The sequence below is a fragment of the Bos taurus genome, unplaced genomic scaffold, assembly GCF_002263795.3.
Source record: "Bos taurus isolate L1 Dominette 01449 registration number 42190680 breed Hereford unplaced genomic scaffold, ARS-UCD2.0 Leftover_ScbfJmS_2057, whole genome shotgun sequence".
In the NCBI taxonomy this organism is placed as follows: Eukaryota; Metazoa; Chordata; class Mammalia; order Artiodactyla; family Bovidae; genus Bos; species Bos taurus.
The window spans coordinates 231,721-259,237 of record NW_020191148.1 but is presented as its reverse complement, the minus strand read 5'-3'; the positions used below and the strand labels follow the sequence as shown (position 1 = coordinate 259,237).

At 40.4% G+C, this 27,517-nt stretch overlaps 1 protein-coding gene and 1 long non-coding RNA gene across 3 annotated transcripts in view; one reads left to right on the top strand and one right to left on the bottom strand.

Moving 5' to 3' along the window:
• LOC100847574 (ATP-binding cassette sub-family C member 4) overlaps window positions 1-27,517 on the bottom strand; it is a 227,330-nt gene that overhangs the window by 129,915 nt on the left and 69,898 nt on the right. For both annotated transcript variants that reach the window (XM_059884455.1, XM_024989092.2), the window contains exon 18: window positions 2,354-2,504. In XM_059884455.1, the coding sequence (XP_059740438.1) occupies window positions 2,354-2,504 (151 nt within the window). The remainder of the gene's footprint in view (window positions 1-2,353; window positions 2,505-27,517) is intronic.
• On the top strand, window positions 12,103-26,803 carry LOC112445594 (uncharacterized). The gene is made up of 3 exons (XR_009493713.1): window positions 12,103-12,481; window positions 12,852-14,020; window positions 23,146-26,803. It is a non-coding gene; the product is annotated as an uncharacterized lncRNA (long non-coding RNA).

Sequence of the window (27,517 nt, the reverse complement as noted above, 5' to 3'; positions counted from 1 at the left end):
ATGTGTATATCTTTCCTTTGCTCCTTTGCCTTTAGCTTCTCTTCTTTTCTCAGCTATTTGTAAGGGCTCCTAAGACAACCATTTGCTTTTTTGCATTTTTCTTTCTTGGGGATGGTTTCTAAAAACATTTTGAAAATCCAGTACTTTCTCTTTAAAAAGCCTTTGGAAGTTCCCATCTTTCTTTCTCATGGATGGGAAGTGGCTCCAGGCATAAATATTAGTCACAGTTTCCTTCTGGAACAACTCCTCTTTGAATGTACCAGAGACCTGCTTTGCAACAAGACGGTTGAATGGGTCCATTTCATGGTGCTCAGTTGTCTGACTCTTTGTGACCCCATGGACTGTAGCCCATCAAGTTCCTCTGTCCATAGAATTTTCCAGGCAAGATTACCAGAGTCGGCTGCCACTTCCCACTCTAGGGGATCCTCCTGACCTAGGGACTGAACCCGTGTCTCTTGCATCCCCTGCATTTCAGAAGGATTCTTTATCACTAATGCCACCTGGGAAGCCCAACTCCATTTCATGAGCAGCCTCAAATCATAAAACGTGTGAGGCCTTGCCTACAGAAGCCTGGATGGAGCTCTTCACTTCCTTTTCGGCCTCCCTGCCTCCTACCTTCCTACCAGCTCACATCAGCAGGACATCATACATACCTGGACTCTACCGTTGTGCATCCCATTCAAATACCTCCTAAGATCAAAACTCATAGGAGTTTAGCTGATTCTCCTGATGACAAAAAATTTTTCTATAGTTTTTATGAAACCAACAACTACTCTGTATTATGCAAATACTTAGGATAAATGCCTCTTAAAAATTTATTATTAAAAACAAAACATGCAAATGCCACAATAAAAATCTTTTTTTTTTTTTTTTTCCCCCCACTTAGTATCTACTAGATACTAAGAACCATGGAACTCAATATACTTCTCTTCTTGGCTTGGTTTATGGGAAGTTCAGTAGTAACTATCCATGGTTACGGTTTGTGATATCAATACAAACATCTTCCTTCCTCTTTGGCTATTGTCCTTATACCTTTTAAAAAATACATTTAACAATTCTACTTTCCTTATGATTTCTTATGGTTTTTAATATTGATGAAACATATTGATGAAATATGTTTGTGCATTCATGAGATAAGCTCTGATATAATCTATCCTCTGTGAATATCTGTAGAACAGAAGGATTGGTCATAAAATGTGTTCCCCATCATTCTAAGCTACAAAGTTAGATGGAATACTAGACTGCATACCTACTGAATAATCTTTCTAAGGGGATTATTTTCAGCATCATTTAATGAACAACCTTGGGGATGATAGAACAAAAACAGTGTGTTCACCCCAAATACTGCTGATGATAAACAGTAAACCTGAAAATAACAGCACTTAGCTTTTTAAAACATTTAACAACTGCAACTTACTTGCCACCTTTTAGGTATGTGAAAAAATGTATTTTTCAAAGGTATCATTTCTGGTATATGAGTATATTTCCTGATGCCTCCTTTTATTTTCCTAATCTTTTCCTTTCCTTGTCATTTCTAGTAACTCTGGGGTAAGAAAATTCCCCTGTTTCCCTTGTATATTCGTTCCAGTATAATGAAATATTTTATTTTTAATAAAAGTATTTATAGAGTGGCTGCTCTATTAGGAAGTATGCCATGAACAAAACATAAATGGTCCCTATCCTCAAATTCACCTGCTGCTGCTGCTAAATCACTCAGTTGTGTCTGACTCTGTGTGACCTCATTGACTGTAGCCCATCAGGCTCCTCTGTCCGTGGGATTCTCCAGGCAAAAATATTGTAGTGGGTTGCCATTTCCTTCTCCAGGAGATCTTTCTGACCCAGGATTGAACCTGTGTCTCATGTCTCCTGCATTGGCAGGTAGGTTCTTTACCACTAGTGCCAACTGGGAAGCTGCCCTTGAACAAGTCGATATCTGGTGCCTCAGCTTCCTGTCTGTGAAATGGAGAGATGCCAGACTGTCTCTGATGATTAGGATGCAGCTTTCTTTGAAAGGCAGTGATGACCCCCAAGTGCCTGCAAAATCTACTCTTCCCAAGGATTCCACCCAGAAAGACAGTGGATCTGGGATGTCTAAGAAGCAGGAGGTAAACAGTTCCCTGGAATCAGGATATGGCAGGGCAAACTCACCTCTTTGTGCTAAAACACAAAGCCACAGTTAATCTGCCACCTTAAGGGCCACACTGAATAGGGCCCATAATATTCAATTAGCTAACATTAACTTAGTGAGAAATTTCAGAAGACAGTCTTCATGATTCCAGGGGTCTGGCTAATGAAATGGCATAAAGGAAAGCCAGCCTACTTTGCCAAACCAACCTGAGAGTCCCGTACTCACTTGCACATTCCAGGTGTTTAATATCTCGTGACGTCTCTGAGAAATATCGCTGGAGAAAAAAGAAAGCGATGCCAAGGGGAATCACGGGTATTGCAATCCAAGGAATCACAGCCACCATCACGCCTATTACACCAATCACAAGTAAAAAAGCCTGAAACAGTGAAAATAGATACAGAGGTGTCTTTGTTAAGGATTTTTTCCAAAGATGAACTTTTATGTTTTGTTAGGATTAAACTCTTCCCAAAAGATGTGTTGGAATAATAGGGAATGTTTTTCCATCCAAAGAAATAAAATAATGCGTGGTTCTCGTGGTATTTATTGCATGTGTCAAACACTATGAGGAGAATTTTTCGGGTATTAGCTCCTTTGATACACTCAGTAGCCCTATGAGGCAGGCATTACTACTTTTAACAGATGAGAGAATATTAAAACTCCCAGGGAAAAAGACTTGAATACCGAACTATCAGGAGTCAACAGGTGTTACTAGAGATGAGTGAGCAGGTATCACAGATGAGGAATCCAGAAGCCTCAGCTATACATGTCAGGTTACAGAAGTGGTTGATTATAAATTCAGTGTCCAGAAAAGTAGGGGAAAATTCAAATGCTGATCTTTGGAAATAGGAATTCTCTTTTTTGGTTTTCAATCCATAGTTAATATTTACTGAGTGCTGACTGTGTACAGGGCCACACATTCAACACTTCACATGTATTAACTCTTTAATCCTCACAATAATCCTATGTAGTAACAGTATTATCTCATTTTACAGATGGAGACACTGAGGTACATAGAGAAGAAAAACAACTTGATCAAGACTACAAAGCCTAAGTTGCAAACCTGGAGAGCCCATGTCATGAGCTATTATGACACATTTAAGCTTGCCCCCAATGTACATCCAACTTTGCATCATTATGCTAAGTATGTAAAATGCCCATTTCAAAGTTTAATGATTAAACACCAACAGATACCATTTATCAGATGTTTACTGCATATAAGGCACTGTGCCAAGAATTCTATGAATACTCATTTAATCATCACAGCCCATAATGTGATTTTACCTTGGGAAATGACTTTGGTCTAAAAAGATGGCAGAAAGAATAGAAACCAAACATTACATGCTGCTGCTTTAAGTATCCATCTTTATAAGTAAAAGTGTGATATCACAATGGACAACTTCAGGCGATAGGAATGCAATCAACACTTAGTGTCTGCCTGCTATGGAAGTGGGGTTGATACTGGGGATGTGCAGATTCACATGGTCTTGGTCAAGGCCTCTGAAATTTATGATCTCAGGTGGAGACAAATCCATGACAATCTGCACAAGGCAGAGAGGGCAGAGCAAACACAGGGAAGAATATATGAACACTTTTTAAAGAAATCTAAGAAGAGATTGATAACTGAATTTCACAGGCTGGTTTAACAGAGAGTGGCATGAATAATTTGCAGGTAGTAATCATACCTGATGCAAATTTTGACCAAAAAGGAGGCAGGAGAAGGTTGAGATGTCTGAGTTAACACTGGCTTTTCTGGGTCCTCTCAGCCCAAACACCTGCATCCCATGCTCTCCAACCCAGGGCCTCCCCATCCTTGCCACCCAGGGCAACTGGCCCTGGTACATCTCTAAGGGATGGGTTAGGGTGGGTAATGCCTGTATCACAGAGACTTGGGTTATCATTTCATAGCTCTTCCAGATCAGTTTTCTCAGAGGATCTTTACAACTATCTTGTGAATAAGAAAAGTAAGTAGATAAGAATCATGAAGCTGGGAGAGCAAGTGACTGTCCTAAGTTTTTCCAGGAAGGAATGAAGGTCATGGAGAAAGACAGGAGTGGTTTGTACTCAGGTAATTCAAGAGCCACAGCTTCAGGAGGAGGAGCCTAGGAGGAGGAGGAATCTTCCAGAACTGTGACTCTATGGCCAGGAGCCCTTGCAAAGCAAACTGCATTATCTGGATGGAGATCCACATGCTTTCCCTGTTTCTCTCATCTGTGCCATGGTATCAATATAAAACTCAGAATGAAGAGGATGGAATCCTGAAGGAATAAATTATAATCATAAATGAGGGGAAATAGGCCTGTCTGATCTCTCTCCTATTAGACCTCAGTTCAGTTGCTCAGTTGTGTCCGACTGTTTGCGACCCCATGGATTGCAGCACGCCAGGCCTGCCAGTCTATCACCAACTCCAGGAGTTTACCCAAACTCATGTCCATCGAGTTGGTGATGCCATCCAACCATCTCATCCTCTTTTGTCCCCTTCTCCTCCCGCCTGCAATCTTTCCCAGCATCAGGGTCTTTTCCAATGAGTCACCTATTAGACCTACAGATGAAGAATTTCTCAACAAACACTGGCTTAACTGTGCATCCCACACTACTACAACCTTCATGTTCACAGGGTGGGATCCTTCCAGCTCCTTTCATGTCTGGTCTTAAGTAAAGTCACTAGGGGTGTCATCATTGGTTGTTAGGAAAAAAAAAAAAAAAACACCTGCTGAAACATCAATCATGAAAAAATCCAAATTACAGTTCGGTTTTTGTTTGTTTGTTTGTTTTAGCAAATTCACATTATTTGACTGGACAATATTCACCAGTTTCAATCATCTGTTTCTACCCAGTTAAGGGCCTTTAATGACTACCCCAGCCTGCCGATAACCTGGGAAGTGACATAAGATCAAAATGAAGAGAGCTGTGCCAATGCTTTCTCCTTGCATACACATTAAAGATCAGTAACAATTGCTCTCAAAAGATCCCCCGTTAGGTTGTGTCCTTCAGATTTCATGCCCCTAAATTCTGAAACAATTCAAATAGACCTTCTTTAAGAGTTTTCTTTCTACTTGAAGGGCATACTATAGCCAGTCTTATAGTAGATTAAACATTATATAAACACACACATATATACACACACACACAAAATGTATAGGTTTACATTTTAAGTATCTGTGTATATACATTTATGAATATTTTATTTATTTCCAGCTCTCTCAAACTCTTTACAAAAGTTGGTAGAAGGCAAAAATAGGATCTGAGCAAAAAGTCAACACTCTAACAAAGGAAATAGAATATTCCTGGGTGCAATAAACATCCCTTTCTTGAAGCCAATCTCATATCTTCCTTCCACATTCCCAGGATTCCAAGGAACCTAATCCAAACTACACACACAATTCCTCCCATCTGACTGGATTTCAGGCCCATCTGATGGCCCACATCACCATGGCCAGTGCTTCTGTAACTATTTCTCACAATGGCACTGAGACAATGATGTGTACACAGCAGGAGACATGTTGACCCAGAAGCAAGAGACCCAAGTCCTGATGCACCAAGAAGTAAGGGAAATCATTTTTTAATATGTTTATAACCTATTTGGAGCACACCATTTGAGAATTCTATCAAAAGTCTATCATTCCATATGAGTAAATGCACACATTTAAGGATAGTATTTCACTTGAAAGTACATGGTGAATTTTCACAAGTCAGAACAAATCTTTAATTTGCAGAGATGACAACGTACACTTGGAGGGGAAATTCCACTAGACAGCTATTGAGGTATCTGAGACTGTTAATTTTCAAGAGGGTTTAGGACTCACCCTAAATTAACAGGGATGGTAAGATCCCCCACCCACTTTTAATGTTAGTAAAGCTGGGATATTGCAACACTATAAAAGGATGGTGGTGGGAATTAAATGAGATTATGTACACAATGTGCTTACCAGTTTATGGATAATAAATATAAACTCTAAGTCCATTATTATCACGTTTCAATGTGCTCTGATCACAGCAGCCAGGGGAGGAGGGAACAGTGTATTACAGATTTAAGGGCTTAAAGAACCTTAAGAATCTCATGAAGTTGGACCCTAAGAGGCCACTCATTCTAACCCCTGGATCAGTTGAGTACTATCCAAGGATATACCAGAGCAGGTGATGCTTTTCTTAGATGTGGTGATGATGTACAAAGTGACTGTGGCTTTTCTCTAGCCACAGAGAAAATTGAATCTAAGGTCTATTTTGTTTGAAGAAGTTATTTTAGAAATAATATGACCAATAAATCTCATTTAGTACAGTTTTTGTCCTCTCTGTATTTTCTTCCCAATTCTACGTCTTCCAAAAATTGATCATATTAAGGTTACGGCAGCAAGTCAAGATTTTTTGAGATGTTTATCTTCTTATTCCTTATTCTCTTTGTTTCAACTTCTGCGCTTCTTTGAGAAAACTTACTGTTATGAAACTGCTGAGAATTTAAGGAAAACTAAAGGAAAAGTGGAATCTGTGAATTAACTAAACTAACCTAATTATACAATTCAGTCCAAAGAGAAGATCAATTTGACTTTTTCTGTTTCGTGTACCATGAACTGGTCTATTGATATCAGAGGAAGTACAAAAGCTAGATTTTGTGCACTACTGAATCTTAGGAAATTCAACTGTGTCCACTCCAGTTCAGCCTCTTGGTACAGGCAAACAGCTTGCTTAGGATGTCAGAATGACTAAAGCAGTCATCTCCCCATCTCCCATCCTCAGAAAGGATGCTGTCCTGTGAAGCTATTTCTGACAAGCCACAGTAAGTTCAGTCACTCAGTCGTGTCCAACTCTTTGCAATCCCATGGACTGCAGCATACCATGTCTCCCTGTCCATCACCAACTCCTGGAGCTTGCTCAAACTCATATCCATCGAGTCAGTGATGCCATCCAACCATCTCATCCTCTGTCATCCCCTTCTCCTCCTACCTTCAATCTTTCCCAGCATCAGGGTCTTTTCCAATGAGTCAGTTTTTCGCATCAGGTGGCCAAAGTATTGGAGCTTCAGTATCAGTCCTTCCAATGAATATTCAGGACTGATTTCCTTTATGATGGACTGGTTTCATTTCCTTGCTGTTCAAGGGACTCCCAACAGTCTTCTCCAACACCACAGTTCAAAAGCATCAATTCTTTAGTGCTCAGCTTTCTTTGTAGTCCAACTCCCACATCGTTACATGACTACCATAGCTTTGACTAGACGGACCTTTGTCAAGAAGTAATGTCTTTGCTTTTTAATATGCTGTCGAGGCTGGTCATAGCTTTTCTTCCAAGGAGCAAGCTTCTTTTAATTTCAGGGCTTCAGTCACCATCTGCAGTGATTTTGGATCCCTCCAAAATGAATTTGATCATTGTTTCCACTATTTCCCCATCTACTTGCCATGAAATAATGGGACCATATTCCATGATCTTCATATTTTGAATTTGAGTTTTTAGCCAGCTTTTTCACTCTCCTCTTTCACTTTCTTTTTTTTTTTAATTTTATTTTATTTTTAAACTTTACAATATTGTATTAGTTTTGCCAAATATCGAAATGAATCCGCCACAGGTATACCCGCGTTCCCCATCCTGAACCCTCCTCCCTCCCCTACCCTCCCTCTGGGTCATCCCAGTGCACCAGCCCCAAGCATCCAGTACCGTGCATCAAACCTGGACTGGCGACTTGTTTCATACATGATATTATACATGTTTCAATGCTATTCTCCCAAATCTCCCCACCCTCTCCCTCTCCCATCAAGAGGCTCTTTAGTTCCTTTTCACTTTCTGCCATAAAGGTGGTATCATCTGCATATCTGAAGTTATAGACATTTCTCCTGGCAATCTTGATTTCAGTTTGTGCTTCATCCAGCCCAGCATTTTGCATGATATACTCTGCATATAAGTTAAATAAGCATGGTGACAATATACAGCCTTGGCGTACTTCTTTCCCAATTTGGGTCCAGTCTGTTGTTCTAATTGTTGCATCTTGACCTACATACAGATTCTCAGGAGGCAGGTAACCCAGATAACCACAATGGTGTGATGACTCACCTAGAGCCAGACATCCTGGGATGTGAAGACAAGTGGGCTTTAGGAAGTATCACTACGAACAAAGCTAGTGGAGGTGATGGAATTCCAGCTGAGCTACTTCAATTCCTAAAAGATGATGCTGTTCGAGTGTTGCACTCAATATGCCAGCAAATTTGGAAAATGCAGCAGTAACCACACGACTGGAAAAGGTCAATTATCATTCAAATCCCAAAGAAAGACAATGCCAAAGAATGCTCAAACTACCACACAATTGTACTTATCTCACATGGTAGCAAAATAATGCTCAAAATTCTCCAAGCTAGGCTTTGACAGTATGTGAACTGAGAACTTCCAGATGCTCAAGCTGGATTTAGAAAATACAGAGGAACTGGAGATAAAATTGTCAAAATCTGTTGGATCATAGGAAAAGCAAGAGAATTCCAGAAAAATGTCTACATTATTATTGACAAACCACGCTGTCATCTAAATAAATTGTTAATGAAGTATATACAAAAGCAGTAAAGAAACAGAAAAAATAATGCTTATGAAAAATGTTAATAGTTTTGCTTAAAAACCTGTTTTGATAACATTTATCCTCTTGTGTGAATTCTGGCATAAAAGTTTCATCTCTTCAAATACATTGAATGACAAAATTATTTTACACAATGTTTATGCACATCTTATAATCTTAAGTTCTTATTTGAGAATGTGAAAATGCAAGGTACAATAGACTTCAACCGTCTTAGTTGAGCGCCAAGAATAATATAGGAAAGGAAGATAGTTGATGAGTGAGTTCATAGAGTTCTAATCTTAAGATAGTAAAAATGTAGAAAGACCTTGCTGATTTCTTGGGTATCAGTTTCTTAAGCAGTCCAAATCTAAGCTTAGAAGAAAAGTTTAGCATTGAGCACCTTTACCTTCATGGATAAGCTTCAGCTTGCTCTTGCCAAGAGAAGAATGCTTGAGTTACAGAAGGCAAGATTAGTTTGAAGAATTCAGTCTTTTTGTAAACTTCAGATGTCAAAATAGATTTTGATATATAAATGAGTTTTGTGAGATGACACTGCCTCTATTTCTATAACCATTTCACCTGGACTATCTAATCAGTCCTATGAATGTATCCCTAAATGTGGTTAATGAAAACCGAATAGCTGCCTCATGACAATTAAGTACATATTATTTATGGAGGAAAAAGTATTAAAATTTTGAATTGAGTGTGTAGGCTCCCTATCATTTTAGTGTTTCTTTCTCCACACTAGTCACTGACTTTAACCTAAATTGTGTTTGTAAAACGTGAATTGTCCTACATCAGACTTACATGAAATAATTCCATCCATTTATGGAGGAGGATGTAGAGGAGGTAGAAGCTAGGTACACTTTCATGTGCCTAGAAGTCAGTAAAGACTGAAATAATGTCCCATGTTGAGTTGGTTATTTTGAAATACGATAATTATCATTGAGGTAAAATAATTCTATTAACTAGAAGATCACAAGATGTACCCATCGTATTTTGGGGGGAAGATAGTTTTTTTCTGTGGGGCAAATAGGTAAAATTATATGGTAATTACATTTAGGTTCTAAAGAAAAGAATCTGCTGAGAAATCTATGCAATATATAATTTGTCCAGATTAGTTTTCATTTGGGGAAAGAAGTTCTGAAATATCCCCAAAGCAGTTTACTTGTCAATTCAGAGTCCTCCAAAAATAGAACTAACTATTGGGAAACCGTGGAATGTGGGGTGGAAAAGAAAAGCTCCCTCAGTTTTTTGGAGGGAATAACTTTTTTTTTTTTTTAATTTTATTTTATTTTTAAACTTTACATAATTGTATTAGTTTTGCCAAATATCAAAATGAATCTGCCACAGGTATACATGTGTTCCCCATCCTGAACCCTCCTCCCTCCTCCCTCCCCATAACTTTAAAAATACTTAAATAGCTAAGTTTACTTGGTGTGGTTAAGATTTAAACTTGTTGATTTTAACATTGCTGTTACATCTGAAATAAACTTATGTGATGTTCTGGTAAAAAACAAAACAACAACAACAAAAAAAACCTGTTTAATCAAAACATTTTAAAACTATGAAACTGCTTTATTATTAGTGCCCAGGGAAAATTTTCTCATAATACTGAATAAATTGTACAATTCTCACCAAAAACTTTATGGATATTCTGCCCGCCCAAATACCAACAATGGATGACATTTCATGAGGCTTGGTATGTGTCCCACCTCTCAATTATTCCACAGGCCTCCTCTCATAGCAAATCTGAGTAAAAGAAGGATTATTCTCTCCTTTTATAAAACTGGAAAGTGATACTCAGAGAGATTTAGCAATTTGCCCTAAAGTCAAGAACCCACCTGGAATGCAGGTGCCTATGGAGATCTGGGTTCAATCCCTGGGTTGGAAAGATCCCCTAGAGGAGGAAATGGCAACCCACTTCATTATGCCTGCCTGGAAAATCTCATGGGCTCCCCAGAGGATACTGGCGGGCTACACTCCATGGGGTCACAAAGAGCCAGACCCAACTGAGCAACTGAGCACACTGGTAATTCAGTCATTCTGACCCCAAGATTGTCCTTTTCGTTTCTGCCTGATACTGTATCCCAAATAAAGATAAAATTAATATTTCAAAATTAATATCTAGATATACTCCTGGAGAAGGCAATGGCAACCCACCCCAGTACTCTTGTCTGGAAAATCCCATGGACAGAGGAGCCTTGTAGGCCAGCAGTCCATGGGGTTGCTAAGAGTCGGACACAACTGAACGACTTCACTTTCACTTTTCATGCATTAGAGAAGGAAACGGCAACCCAGTCCAGTGTTCTTGCCTGGAGAATCCCAGGAATGGTGGAGCCTGGTGGGCTGCAATCTGTGGGGTCACACAGAGTCAGACACAACTGAAGCTACTTAGTAGCAGCAGCAGCAGATATACTCCATTATTACATATTTCCTTCTGTCTACATTTTGCAGTTTTGTTTGGATTCTTGGGGTTGTATCTGGTTTCTCCCATGCAGGGATGACTTCCAGATTTCTTTTTTTTTTTTTTTTTTCAAGGCATTATTAGTTTATTCCTTGGTAATGTATTGCTTTACATAATAATCAGTGAAAACCTTATTGACTTTCATTTATTTGGTTATTGCTTTCTATGTATATATTGCATCTAATTGTGCCATGTTTTGATGGAAGAAAAGCCTTGAATTAAGTGATATATTATTAATATATCAATCTTTACCTCCTTTTTTGTGGGGAGGGGAACTGGGTAATTCTATAAAACTCGTAATCATAGTGTTTCATCCTAGCCTCAGTTCAGTTCAGTCGTTCAGTCATGTCTGACTCTTTGTGACCCCATGGACTGCAGCACGCCAGGCTTCCCTGTCCATCAGCAACTGTCGGAGCTTGCCCAAACTCATGTCCATTGAGTTGGTGATGCCATCCAACTGTCTCATCTTCTGTCGTCCCCTTTTCCTCCTGCCTTCAGTCTTTCCCAGCTTCAGGGTCTTTTCTAGTGTGTCAGTTCTTCGCCTCAGGTGGCTAGAGTATTGGAGTTTCAGCTTCCCTATCAGACCTTCCAATGAATATTCAGGACTGATTTCCTTTTGGATTGACTGGTTTGATCTCCTTGCAGCCTAAGAGACTCTCAAGAGTCTTCTCCAACACCACAGTTCAAAAGCATCAATTCTTTGACGCTCAGCTTTTTAGTTCTCTCACATCCATATATGACTACTGGAAAAGCCATAGCTTTGACTAGATGGATCTTTGTCAACAAAGTAATGTCTTTGCTATTTAATATGCTGTCTAGGCTGGTTATAGCTTTTCTTCCAAGAAGCAAGTGTCTTTTAATTTCATGCCTGCAGTCACCATCCACAGTGATTTTGGAGCCCAAGAAAATAAAGTCTGTCACTGTTTCCATTGCTTCCCCATCTATTTGCCATGAAGTGATGGGACCGGATGCCATGATCTTAGTTTTTTGAATGTTGAGGTTTGTTTTCTTTTTCATCTTTGAGTGTTTTCCTTTGACGTGTCTTTTTTTTTTTTTTTTTTAATTTATGTATCTTTTACCAAAGGATAATTGCTTTACAGAATTTTGCTGTTTTCTCTCAAACCTCAACATGAATCAGCCATGAAGTGAAGTAAAGTGAAGTCGCTCAGTCCTGTCCGACTCTTTGCGACCCCATGGACTGTAGCCTACCATGCTCCTCCATCCATGGGATTTTCCAGGCAAGAGTACTGGAGTGGATTGCCATTTCCTTCTCTAGAGGACCTTCCCGACCCAGGGATCGAACCCGGGTCTCCTGCATTGTAGGCAGACGCTTTACCATATAAGCCACAAGGGAAGTCAGGTATGCATATATCCCCTCCCGTTTGAACCTCTCTCCCATCTCCTCCCCAGCCCACCCCTCTAGATTTCTTTTTATTAGGGAATAACAGCCTGCTCAGCTCACAGAGCAGACTGATCATTAAACTTGTGTTGATTTAAGAATTATTATTTAAATTAAAAACAAACGTTTTATGAGAAAGATGAGTTCTAAGCCCAGAACACAAAATGTCTTTGGCGGGGTGGGGTGGAAGCCTAATAATTTTAATAAATAAATACATAAATCCCAAATTTTAATAAATACATAATTTTAATAAATACACAAAATTAGGCTGAGTATTTTAAATATTCAATATCTATATATGGGTGATAGTAAAAATACTAAATTTCCACAGGAAGATTCTACTGCTAGAATGAACACCATATTCTAATGCTGCAGATTTAAAATATTCCTCTTGAAGAAGGAATTCATAGGACCTAGACCCCATTGTAGGCCTGTTCATGCTGATCATGCTCAGCCACCTCTCCAACGGACTCTGGACTCTGTGCTTAGTGCCTATGTAAACTACAATAGAAGGATAAGACCCCCTCTGGACAGGGGAATCTTGAAGATCACATCCAGGTTACTCATCGCCTAAAAGAAAACAGACTCTAATCAGCCCTGCCTCTGGACAGGTCATAAATTCTTTCTATATCTATGGAACTGCAGGCTTATTGATTATTAACTGTTTGAACACCTAACACTTGTAACACTTGAATAATGGGGTTATTGTGATTGTATTTACCCTTCCTTTGTTTTATTTAAGTCTCAAGGAAATTGGGGTGGTGGGTTCGGACACGTACACATGGGGTATAAAAGATTTTCACAAATGCTGGTTGGGGTCTTTGGCTAAGAGGAGACTTTGCCTTGGGCCTGTTAGGGGAAGCACACTGATTGAAACTGCCCACCCTGGCTAGGTACCATAGTAACCCTTTGCATGAGTTGTTTTATGACAAGAGATTCTGATAAGAAATACGGAACTAATAAGCCACCACCAACCAGAAGAGTTCAGGAAAGGTCTAAAGGAGACACCGCATGTCTGTCCACTTCCCAGAATCCCTCTCACTGGCATCCATCTTGGCTGAGCAATGTGTGCGCCATCAGGAAAGACTGAATTAGAATGATTGGTCAAAGACCACCAGGAAACTAATCCCATCACCATAAAACCCGACATTGTGAGCCACGCGGCAGAGCAGTTCTCCTGGGTTCCCTTACCCTACTGCTCTCCACCCGGGTGCCCTTTCCCAAGAAAATCTCTTGCTCTGTTAGCACATGTGTCTCCTCGGACAATTCATTTCCGAGTGTTAGACAAGAGCCCAGTTTAGGGCCCTGGAAGGGGTCCCCCTTCCTGCAACAAATGGCTACTCTGGCGGGACTCTTCTTCGCGGAGACTGACATCTCGACCACTCGGGGTACTCAGGGACCAGCTTGCCTGCCAATGGACCACACCCAGCGGCCGCAACTGGGACCCTTTTGTCCCTGGTCTCCTCCTGATGCAGACAACTGCCCAGAGTGCCCCGACCGGTAAGGAACAAGAGACTTTATTGACCTCTCTCCCCTTCCCTCTCTCTTTCCTCTCCTTAACCCTTCCTATCCTTCCCCACTTTTCTAGTCCCCCGGTCCTGGACACAGGAATCTGGTCAAAGGGCCCTCAGCCTGAGCTGAGGATTGGAGACTGGTCACCTCCTCTTGGCAGAGAACTCGAATTCTGGTTCTGGCCTGGTCTGATTTCTGGTAGGGCCGAGATCCAGTCCTCCATTCTCTGGAGGCCCAGGGTAAAGTCCCATAATGCCTGGGTATCTGTAGGTGGCAGGAGACGTCTGTAAGGCCACCCCTTTGGCGCCCCTCTCCCGCCTCCTCCCCCTTCTTCTTTCAACCTGGCTTCCTTTCCTCCCTTTGAAATCTTTGATGTTAGTACTTGGATCTGAAGTTCTGTGTCTCTACAGGAGGTTTTCTGAGAGACTGTATTCTTGTATTTAAGGGAGTGTCTGTTGAGGACTGCCAGGTTTATATGTGTGTGTTTTAACTCTGTGTTCTGTGTTGTGATTTTTGATGGCCGTTTTGCTTTGTCTGGCCACCATTTGGTTTAGACCTGCCGCCATTTTGTTAGAACTTGATTTTCTTTCCCTGTGCCTGAGACCAGGGCTCTCAGGAACACTTATCTAGACCATCTTTAACTCCTGACACTGAGGAAAAAGGGGGAAAAGACTTTAAAATTTTTATTTATTTCAACTATTTTTTTATAAACTAGTAAATTTTATATTGTAGTATCTAATTCATGACTAAACTTAGAAAATGAAGCTAGGTCTTGCACTGTGTCTGTCTAAATATGTTGTGGTATGTCTTTATCTCTGGGTAATATTTTTGAGGTTAATTTGTAAATGACCTCTATTTATTTGGCTTAAAAAAAGGTTCAGTTCAGTTCAGTTCAGTCGCTCAGTCGTGTCTGACTCTTTGCAACCCCCTGAATCGCAGCACGCCAGGCCTCCCTGTCCATCACCAACTCCCAGAGTTCACTCAGACTCACGTCCATCGAATCAGTGATGCCATCCAGCCATCTCATCCTCTGTCGTCCCCTTCTCCTCCTGCCCCCAATCCCTCCCACCATCGGAGTCTTTTCCAATGAGTCAACTCTGCATGAGGTGGCCAAAGTACTGGAGTTTCAGCTTTAGCATCATTCCTTCCAAAGAACACCCAGGGCTGATCTCCTTCAGAATGGACTGGTTGGATCTCCTTGCAGTCCAAGGGACTCTCAAGAGTCTTCTCCAACACCACAGTTCAAAAGCATCAATTCTTCAGTGCTCAGCTTTCTTCATAGTCCAACTCTCACATCCATACATGACCACTGGAAAAACCATAGCCTTGACTAGATGGACCTTTGTTGGCAAAGTAATGTCTCTGCTTTTCAAAATGCTATCTAGGTTGGTCATAACTTTTCTTCCAAGGAGTAAACGTCTTTTAATTTCATGGCTGCAGTCACCATCTGCAGTGGTTTTGGAGCCCCAAAAAATAAAGCCTGACACTGTTTCCACTGTTTCCCCATCTATTTCCCATGAAGTGGTGGGACCAGATGCCATGATCTTAGTTTTCTGAATGTTGAGCTTTAAGCCAACCTTTTCACTCTCCTCTTTCACATTCATCAAGGGGCTTTTTAGTTCCTCTTCACTTTCTGCCCTAAGGGTGGTGTCATCTGCATATCTGAGGTTATTGATATTTCTCCCAGCAAATCAAATAATTCCAAATTAAACAATAAATTCCAGGTCATGTGAACTGGGAAATATTCACTATTAAATACCTGATATTAATGTTTGTTTGTTGACCTATCTCATATAGACATGTCTTAGAGTAATTAACATTAAGTAGGATATTTTCATTGTACCTAGGTTTAATATAAGTTAAATATTATATATGTTACAAGTTTGTCAACAAGGAAATTACCTCGAGTGAAGAAACTTCTAAAAAATGTAAATGCGATATGAGCTTTTATATAACTCTATTAAGAATAATTATTCTTTAGAAATATCTGTCTAAAATAGTCTCTCCAGATTGGCATAACTTAAATTTCAAAAGTTTGTGCTAAGTGTGCTAAGTGTTGGAAGTCTATTGAATAGTTAAGTCATTTCCAAATAAAATAAGATTTTGAAACATTTACTATTAAACACTAATTTCCTTTTACAGAGAAACTAAAGAGATTTGGGACTATAAATGAATAATGTTTGGGGACATCCTAAAATGTTCTAAGAAAGCAAGAGTTTTAGAAATTATCACTGGTATTTATACTCAGCAATCTATAAAATGCTAATATAAAAGTTAGTTCTTGGTTGCTAAATGAAAGTAAGAAGTGTGTTTTCAGTATTAAAAAAAAAAAAAGAAACAAAAAGGTGGAAAAAATACTAAAGAGTTATGCATGATCAGGATTTTCTAAAATTGGATTACAATTAGTTAGATAAATGGATTTTGTTAGAAATGACACACCATAAGAAAAGTGGTTAGAGTCAACTAGGTCCAAGATGGCGGAACTGACTTTCACTAGACCTTGAGCCCTGGTATTTATGCCCATTGTGACATATCAACAAGCTAAATGATATTCCCATCAACATTGACTAAATCTGACCAAATGTTCTAAACGCTTTTAACTGATCTTTTTGATAAATCTTCCTAAATCGAATTCTTTTGAAGTTCCTTTGACCTCTAGCTAACTTTGGGGTGCTTCAGAGGGCCCCTGAATCATCCCAAAGAGAGATGTTAAACTGTGTTTATTTGGTTGGTTAAATTACATGAAAAAGATTATCAAATGAGTAATAAATCCGCTCATGTTATAATGTATGGTAAAATTACTAATACGGATATCCTAGAAATTATATGGAGTTCTTAACATTCTGATATGTCCTGGTATTCTAATGGAAAACCTGATGACTTCACAAAAGTCAACAAAAGGACTGAATATGCTTATAACTTTTATGGTTTCTATCTGAAAAATTACAGTTTTTCAGTGAGTAGGAGAAACCTTCCTCTCAAACTAATTATGACAATACTTTGGTGAAATTAAATGTTATAAACAAAATAATTATATTTTCTCTCTGACTCCTCCAGAAATTTGAAATTCTTAGGTTTCCAGTAAGTTTATCAAATGAGTTAGGAAAATTATTGCACAGGTACAAAAATCTCAAGGAATTTTTGAGACCTTAAAAAGGGAAGAATTCACCTAGATTTGTTAGGCAAAATCTTTGATAAGCCTTTGGTGTGAGTTTCCCAGCCCTGTTTTATTTTAAAAGTTCAGTCTGAGACTCTATAAATGTTTCAGCAAAATAAAAAGTCTATAATCAATTATGGTCATATAAATCATCAGACTAAATTAGGGAGAACAGACCTATTTTGCAAACAAACTAGCCTTAATTTGGTTATATTTGATAAAAATGAGGGTAACTTTAGGGAGAAAAAGATATTTCAAAAAAATGTTAAATCCCAGTTTGTTAATGGAGGTCTGCATCTAGTAAGACTCATCTCTTAGATAGTTATTTGCTGTTATGTGATATTAATGTAAAATTTAATTGAATTCTTAAAGAACACCCTAAGTTTGTTTCTGAAGCTTATCTCAGTAATCTATCTTTGGATGAAGATCAGATGCCTCATGACCTGCAACCAGGACTGGAAAAAGACATAATTTAAGGGACTGTCTCCAACCTAGATGGAAGGACTTTTTTACCAGGTACTTACAGGAGACCTAACAGGATGGTCATCTCTGGTCCCTGGAAACAGAAGGCAACATTTGGGGTGAGGGTTGCAGGGTTTGTGACCCTTTTTGATTGGTTGGTGGTGAGGCAATAGAACTGTGCTCCAGGAATCTTGTGTTCAGTCTGAAGTTACCATCCTCCACCTGGTTTGGGGGCTCAAAGACATTGTTATGCATATTTCTTTGAATAGGAACCAGGACTCTGTCTGGAGGCTGTACCAACCTTTGATTGTTTCTCCTGCTTCTGTATCCCCTCCCTTCCCTGATTACCAATTGTTTGAATCCACCCTTTGGAACTCAGGGAAGGTCAAGGAGGCTGAATGAAGCCTATATACTACAGACAAGAAATGGAGAACACAGAACTGATCTCTACTCCAGAGCCCCAGAGAGTTCTACTCAGTTTTAATTTAGGGAACTAGGCAACTATGACTATGATAACTTCCTGTCAAAATGGAGCATAGGACTGCCTCGGCTTGTAGTATAGACACTGAATTGGAAGTATTTCTGAGTTCCAAGTTCTAGATCTGAGTCTTGTATAATTAAAATCTCAATCCCTTGGTCTGCCATTATGGTGTAACAGACCCAATTAGAAGTAGTTGGAGGAGTGATAACTGGAATTTAGTAAACAAAGTAAATCTCATTTCTTTTTAGAAGAATAGGCCTGAAACCCAGTCTGGACCTGGCATTTCAAGGAGATTTCATCTCTGAGAGAGGCCAACAGTTTCAAACTAAATTGCTGTTACTACAAGGGTGGAAGCTGGTTTCAGATGTGGAACACCCCAACTTAAATCAGGTAGAGAGAGAGACTTCTGTTCTGCTAGGCAGGCCTACCCCCATGCACAGGAGGAAGAAGTTACAGAAGAAAGAGACCTCCGCCCCAATTCCCAAGAAATATCTTGAGTATGAAGTCTTTCAGAGGGGGGTTGTTAGGGGAAGCACACTGATTGAAACTGCCCACCCTGGCCAGGTACCATAGTAACCATTTGCATAAGTTGTTTTATGACAGGAGATCCTGATAAGGAATACGGAACTAATAAGCCACCACCAAACAGAAGAGTTCGGGAAAGGTCTAAAGGAGACACCGCATGTCTGTCCACTTCCCAGAATCCCTCTCATTGGCATCCATCTTGGCTAAGCAATGTGTGCACCACCAGGAAAGACTCTGAATTAGAATGATTGGTCAAAGACCACCAGGAAACTAATCCCATCACCATAAAACCCGACATTGTGAGCCACGTGGCAGAGCAGTTCTCCTGGGTTCCCTTACCCTACTGCTCTCCACCTGGGTGCCCTTTCCCAGTAAAATCTCTTGCTCTGTCAGCACATGTGTCTCCTTGGATAATTCATTTCCAAGTGTTAGACAAGAGCCCAGTTTCCGGCCCTGGAAGGGGTCCCCCTTCCTGCAACAGGCCCGCCGGTGTAATATACTGCACTCCACTATCTGCATCGTCATTCTGAGTGAGTTTGTTTCCCAGAACACGTGACTATAACACTCTCAAAAGAACAGTTTGAATATATGATCTGTTTGCCTCTAGCTTCCAAATTACTTACATTCTTGTTAACAACAGACAAGTAGCTGACATGACTGTATATGTACAAAATCCTATAGAATTTTAGAAAACACCACCAACTCCAGGAAATGCAAAGTGAATTCTCTAATAAATCAATTGCTTTCTATATACTAGCAATGAGCATTTGAAAATGGTATTTTTTCTTTGCATTCAAATGGATGCTTTTGAACTCTGGTGTTGGAGAAGACTCTTCAGAGTCCCTTGGACAGCAAGGAGATCAAATCAGTCAACCCTAAAGGAAATCAGTCCTGAATACTCATTGGAAGGACTGATGTTGCAGCTGAAACTTCAATGCTTTGGCCACCTGATGTGAAGAACTGACTCATTTGAAAAGACCCTGATGCTGGGAAAGATTGACAGCAGGAGGAGAAGGGGAATACAGAGAATGAGATGGTTGGATGGCATCACTGATTCAAAGCACATGAGTTTAAGCAAGCTCTGGGAGTTGGTTAGGGACAGGAAAGCCTGGAATGCTTCAGCCCATGGGGTGACAAAGAGTTGGACTTGACTGAGTGACTGAACGGAACTCACTTGAACTGAACTCATCAAATATTCAGGAATAAATTGAACCAAAAAGATTTGTGGAACAAAACAAAGACCCAGACACAGACTTCCTCACATATAGACAAATGATTTTAAATCAAGGTGCCAATTCAGTGTATAAAAGTCGTTAACAAACTTGGCTAGAATAACTGGGAAAAATAAACCTCACAACTAAATACACTTTGATATGTAAAAATTAATGCAAAATGTATCAGTTTCTTAAAAAAAAAAAAAAACTAGAACAACAGGAAAATATCTTCATGCTTCTAAAGATAAAGACTTCTTAGGATACAAAATCATAAGTCATAAGAGCCAATAAAGGTACACATGAGAAGGTAACAGGCAGGAAGGCTAGGGATCTCCAAAGGGAGGAAATAGGCTGCTAAGTGTCAGACATTTTTTCTCTCTCTCTCTCTTAAAGGGCAGGAAGAAACAAACTACAAGTGTCAGATTTTTTTTTTTTTTCCTTCTCTATACAAAATTAAAAGGAGGTTTCTTTTAAAGTTCTGTGTTGCCACTAAGACACCTAGTTCCACCAGAACTTTACTCAAACCTTGAGCTAACCAATGCATTTTTCTTATGGAAATGCTTTTCTTAAGCTATGATAATGAACTATGTATTTACCCTGGGCTCTGTCTTCAACTCAGTTCTGCCTAAGACTCAGAACAGACTTGACAAACCAGTATGTTTTACTCATGCAAATATTCTCTTAAGCTATGTTAATGAGACTATGTCTTTGCTTGGAAACCTACCTTTCTTCAAGATTCATGTCAATCATTTTATGGCCCAGGAAAACACCTTGAGCCAATGTTATCTCAAAATGTATGTTGTGCGTGAGGAGCCACAAGTGATTTTGCAACCCAAGAAAATAAAATCTGTCACTGTAACCACTTTTACCCCATCTATTTGCCATGAAGTGATGGGACCAAACACCATGATCTTAGTTTTTTGAATGTTGAGTTTTAAGCCAGCTTTTTCATTCTCTTCTTTCAACTTCATCAAGAGGCTCTTTAGTTCCTCTTTGCTTTCTGCCATTATGTGGTATCATCTGGATATCTGAGGCTGTTGATACTTCCGGCAACCTTGATTCCAGCTTGTGATTCATCCAGCCCAGCATCTCACATGATGTACTCTGCATATAATTTAAATAAGCAGGGTGACATTACACAGCTTTGACATACCCCTTTCCCAATTTTGAACCAGTCTGTTGTTTCATGTCTGATTCTGTTGCTTCTTGACCTGCATATAAATTTCTCAGAAGGCTGGTAAAGTGGTCTGGTATTCCCACCTCTTTAAGAATTTTTCCACACTTTGTTGTGATCCACACAGTCAAATGCTTTAATGTAGTCAACAAAAAGTAGATGTTTTTCTGTAATTCCCTTGCTTTTCCTATGATTCAACAGTTGTTGGCAATTTAATCTCTGGTTCCACTGCCTTTTCTAAATCTTGTACATCTGGACGTTCTCATTCACGTACTAGTAAAGCCTAGCTTGAGGGATTTTGAGCCTTACCTTGCTGGCAAGTGAAATGAGTGCAACTGCATTGTAGTTTGAACATTCTTTGGCATTGCCCTTCTTTGGGATTTGAATGGAAGGTGGCCTTTTCCAGTCCTGTAGCCACTGCTGAGTTTTCCAAGTTTGCTGGCATATTGAGTGCAGCACTTTCACAGCATCACCTTTTAGGACTTGAAATATCTCAACAGGAATTCCATCACCTTCACTAGCTTTGTATGCAGTAATGCTTCTTAAGACCAACTTGACTTCACACTCCAGAATGTTTGCCTCTAGGTGAATGAACACACCGTCATGGTTGTCTGAGTCATGAAGATCTTTTTTGTGTAGTTCTCCTGTGTATTCTTGGCACCTCTTCTTAATATCTTCTGCTTCTGTTAGGTCCTTGCCATTCTGTACTTTATTATCCCCATCTTTGCATGAAATGTTCCCTTGGTATCTCTAATTATTTGAAGAGATCTCTAGTATTTCCCAGTGTTATCTGGCACTTTGGCGAACTGTATGAAAATTATATTAATTTGAACTATTTTGTGCTCAATGGTCTATTTTGAGAATGGTTGATTTTTATTCTGTGAGTCTTCATGGAAAAGTGTCCATTTAAGTCTTCAAGGATTGCAAAGCCTAGAATCTATGTAATGCAAACTCATGAGGTAATATTTATGAGCCTGAAAACTGTGTGTCAGAATAATTTTAATTCAACATCATGCCTTTAGCAGACTATTTCTCCTACTTAAAAATACATTTGGTGTTTTAAAATAATGATGCATTATTTAGTGCACATCTGCATATCTGAGATTATTGATATTTCTCCTGGCAATCTTGATTCCAGCTTGTGCTTTATTCACCTTGGCATTTTGCATGATGTACTCGGCATGTAATTTAAATAAGCAGGGTGATAATATATAGCCTTGACTTATGGCAGAATGTGAAGAACTAAAGAGCCTCTTGATGAAAGTTAAAAAAGAGAGTGAAAAAGTTGGCTTAAAACTCAACATTCAGATGTCTAAGATCATGCATTTGATCCCATCACTTCCTGGCAAATATATGGGAAATAATGAGAGATTTTATTTTCTTGGGCTCCAAAATCACTGGAGATGGTGACTGTATCCATGAAATCAAAAGTTGCTTGCTCCTTGGAAGAAAAGCTAGGACCCACATAGACAGCATATTAAAAAGCAGAGACATTACTTTGCCTACAAAGGTCCATCTAGTCAAAACAATGGTTTTTCCAGTAGTCATGTATGAATGTGAGAGTTGGACTATAAAGAAAGCTGAGTGCCTGGAGAATTGATGCTTTTGAACTGCGGTGTTGGAGAAGACTCTTGAGAGTCCCTTGGACAATAAAGAGATCCAAGCAGTCCATCCTAAAGGAAATCTGTCCTGAATATTCATTGGAAGGACTGATGCTGAAGCTGAAACTCCAATCCTTTGGCCACCTGATTCGAAGAACTGACTCATTGGAAAAGACCCTGATGCTGGGAAAGATTGAAGGCAGGAAGAAAAGGGGACTACAGAGGATGAGATGGTTGGATGGCAATCACTGACTCGATGGACATAAGTTTCAGCAAGCTCTGGGGGTTGATGATGGACAGGGAAGCCTGCCATGCTGCCGTTCATGGGGTTGCAAAGAGTTGGACATTATGGAGCAATTGAACTAAATTGATCTGATTTGGTGCTCAAATCAGAAAAAAAGATGCAGTTAGCTTTTGTGCTAAGAATTTTATTAAAACAAATTTGTTTTGTCTCCCCAATAAACCTTATAAAGTTGGTATTATTTTCCTTGTTTTACAGACAGGACGTGTTGTTTTTGCGTGGCAGAGATGGTAAGAGGGTGATCCAGGACTCAAGCTTCAAAAGGGAGACTGCATGCTTCCTCACTCCAGGGCACTTTGAAACTGTTGACATCGTAAATGATTATCAAGTGCTGTGCTTAGTCGCTCAATCATGTCTGACTCTTTGCAACCCAAGGGACTGTAGCCCACCAGGCTCCTCTGTCCATGGGGATTCTCCAGGCAAGAATACTGGAGCAGGTTGCCATGCCCTCCTCCAGAGGATCTTCCCAACACAGGGATTGAATCCAGGTCTCCCGCATTGCAGGTGGATTCTTTACCATCTGAGCCACCAAGAACACTATACAAATTGGATTTTTTTTTTTTTTAATGCTACCTTTCTTCTTCCTTTGGAATTGTGAACAGTTCCCTTTGTCAATAACTATAATGTGACTGAACAGGCAAAACATCTGTTGTTATAAGAGTCAGGGTACACAATGGTGTACAAACTTGTGATCACCCCTCTTTTGGGATGTCGTCTCTGAATGACATCACTTGAGGGGATGGACTGTCCTGAAGTGTGGATGCACTAGTCAGAATCCAGGGTTTTCACACTTGCCATCACTACTACAAAATATTAAACTGCGGGGAGCGAGCTCCGCCCCTGGCAAAGGTCTTGAGGACGGAGGCTTGGCATACGCAAAGGCGGGATCAGGCCTCAGGAGTCTCCCTGGAAATTCTCGAGCATCTACCCCCAAAACCAGAGTCTGCCTACTTTCTGCTTTGTGCTTTCACCTACACCTCTGACTTTACGGGGGGCTGTCCCCCACTACCTCTCTCTGAAAAAAGAGTTAGCTTACAGCTCCAGTTAATAATTCCTGGGTATGACGGTGTTTCAACCTACAAACTCCTTTGGAAGTCCTCTAGCCTGCCTGAATAGGTTTTTCCGGCCACATGTGATTGCTCAGAGCCTCCCAACTGTGAGAGGCATGAGATGTTCTAAACTGTCTAAATACAGATTCCTTTGAGCAGTTAAAAGATTGATTAGAAATTGTATTGGTGAAGGGATTTTCACTTGTTGGGCCAATGTTTGCTTCTAAGTTTCCATATCCCTTACCTGCTGTGTCCTTGGCAGTGTATTGATTAATATAATTGGTGTAAGTAGTAGCTTTAATGTTTGTAACCTGGGACCCTTAAGTTAATTCTTTTTCTTGTTATAGCCCACCACACCTTTGCTCTGTAGGAATGCAACTTTATCTAATGCTTTTGGAGGGTGGCTCCTGACCAATCACCTTTAGAGAAAAATAAGTTTTCTGAAGAAAGGGTCTTAAAATGTTAACAGGCCTCCGGGCCAGAAGATGATGCAAATCACCTAAGCTTTTGCATATGCTAAGTTTGTAGGAAGAAAGCCTGGCTTGCTGCAGGACTCTACCCCTTCCCCCATTATCCTCTATGCATAACTTAAGGTATAAAAACTACTTTGGAAAATAAAGTGTGGGCCTTGTTCACCGAAACTTGGTCTCCCCATGTCATTCTTTCTCTTACCTTCTGGCTGAATTGTTCAGCCTCTTTTCTTCACTGAATTTTCCTACTGAGCTATCCTTATTTCAGCCTCTTTTCTCCACTGAATTTCCTCACTGAGCTATCCTCATTCTATTACTCTTTATATCCTTAATTAACGTTTAATTAAGCAGTTGTTTCCTGATCCTCGCCGACGCCGTCCCCGCTTCGAATTTCCTGGATCCACCGGGGCTGGACCCCGGCATTAAACAAATTACCTGAGATTTCATTTAAGAGAATGAGAAGGAATTAGATAAGGAAAAGTATATGGAATAAACCCTTTAGATGTAATAAACATGAAACTAATCAAGTATTTTCCAAGGTTTATAAAATATACCAAGGCTGATCAGAATAATCAGGAATGAGTTCCAACCCACTTGACACTAACTGCATCCTTTGAAACAGCCCCTTCAAAAAAGCTGAACAAGCCCCTTCCTGACCCCACTCTCAATAGTGACAGAGAGAAAATACTGCTTCCCACATAGGAACTGAGCTTCTGGCAGCACCTCCTGTTCCACCACCCACAGGAGCATTTTCCTTTCCTCTGGGATGAAAGGTCACTTCATAGCAACTCCACCCACTTCCTGGACCAGACTCCCTAACTGCTCCAGCTCCCACATCCAGTTTGCCTTTCAGGACTTCCTCCAAGGTACTTGCACAATTCAGATTCCAAAGGCAGCAAGAGGTGAGTTTCTACGTGGTTCCTTTCCCTGGGTTTCCCTGATAGCTCAGTTGGTAAAGCATCTGCCTGCAATGCAGGAGACCCCAGTTTGACTCTTGGGTACGGAAGATCCCCTGGAGAAGGGATAAGCTATCCATTCCAGTATTCTTGGGCTTTCCTTGTAGCTCAGTTGGTAAAGAATCTGCCTTCAATGCAGGAGACCCCAGTTTGATTTCTAGATAAGGAAGATTCCCCTGGAGAAGGGATAGGCTGCCCACTCCAGTATTCTGGCCTGGAAAATTCCAAGGACTGTATAGTTCATGGGGTCACAAAGAGTTGGACATGAATGAGTGACTTTCACTTTGTTTTCCCTCCCCTGGGGGTCCTGGAAGAGGGCTTTGTGCCCGCTCACCCTTGTACCTCAGGGTCTCAACTATAATCCCTATTTGTTGAACAGAAGGAGAGAGAGAGAGAATACAACCCACCACCTCACACATACCCCCAACTCAAATTACAAACCCAAACAGCCAGCAACACCTCCTCAGACCCTACATTCCAGATGGGCCTCTCTCCCGCTTCATTCAAACCCCTTCCAGGAGTAGCCTGTCTTCACCTCAAGTCCCTCCACATCTCCTGGATTCTCAGCCTTTTGCACTCTGGCCTCCTCACATCTGGAACCTGCTTCTTGGGTCACCAACACCTCCTGATTCCAAATCAAACAACAACTCTCCGTGGGCTCACCTTCTCCTTTGCATTGAGCAGACCTGTCCTTTATCAGGTCTCCACCCTGTCTCCTCCTCTCATTCCTTGCTGTTCACTGTGTGTCTCCTCTGCTTGCCTCCTCTGTCAGCTTTCTAAATATCAAGGCTTCCAAAAGGTTCTGATCTTGGTCCCTAAACATGCCTCACTCTCTCTGGGCAATCTTATCCATCTTCACAGATTTAACTACTACCTTCTCAGTGAAGAATACACTGGTGCCATTCCAGGTCTCTCCCTCAAATACCAGACTCTAACTTTCAATGACCTTTAGGACGCCTCCACCTGGAGGACCTGGGCTTCAAGGTAATAGAACTACAAGTGGAAAAGCTGGCATTAGAAATCACTGAGACTGAAATTTTCTCTCCTCACATGACTAAGAATGTTTATCCTGAAATCAGATAGCATCTGTTCCTATCCCTCTTTAGGTCATGCAAAAAATATGTGATGGATTCTGATTATAAGGGCCAATTAACCACGTGCCAAGCACACAGCAAGCCAGCCAGCTTTGGAAACCCAACCTTGACCTAGTTTATAGTAGCAAAGGAACAGAACCTTTCACAAAGTCTTTTTAAAGTAATTAACAATCACTGTCAAGATGTGATACTGCTTTACTGAAAGACTGCTTCTGGGGATAAGTAATGTAGCTAAAGCCAAGAGGACACCTTTATAAAATGAGTTTCCATAAAAAAAAAAAAAAAAAAAGCACATATATCTTTGCAGTAAAAGTCCTCTGCCTCTGAGTCTCAGCTTACTTCTCATTGGTAAATAGTGGAAGCCTTTGCCCACAGGTTGTGCTGTTTGCATTCAGATATTCATTGCTGCATTTCTGTGTGCTGCTGCTAAGTCACTTCAGTCGTGTCCGACTCTGTGCGACCCCACAGACATCAGCCCATCTGGCTCTCCTGCCCCTGGGATTCTCCAGGCAAGAACACTGGAGTGGGTTGCCATCTCCTTCTCCAATGCATGAAAGTGAAAAGTGAAAGTGAAGTTGCCCGGTCATGTCTGACTCTTAGTGACCCATGGACTGAAGCCTACCAGACTCCTCCATCCATGGGATTTTCCAGGCAAGAGTACTGGAGTGGAGTGCCATTGCCTTCTCCATTTCTGTGTGCAGCTTTTGATAAATGCATTTCATTTACAAAATAAACACTTAGAAAGTCACATAGCTTGAATCACTGAAAAGCAGACAGGAATAACAGAGAAAACACCCCAGGTGAGCAATGATACTGAATGAGAAAACAAGAGCTGAGATGACCCAGCAATATTCCTTAGAACCTCAAGTTCACAGAACAAACAAAGGCCGGATAGAAGCATTCCTGTGGGTATTTCTGCCAGGTTTTTTTTTTTTTTTTAAAGATACGTTAAAACAGAGACTTCAACATGTGAAAAGAAAAACTGCCTGCAAAAACAAAGA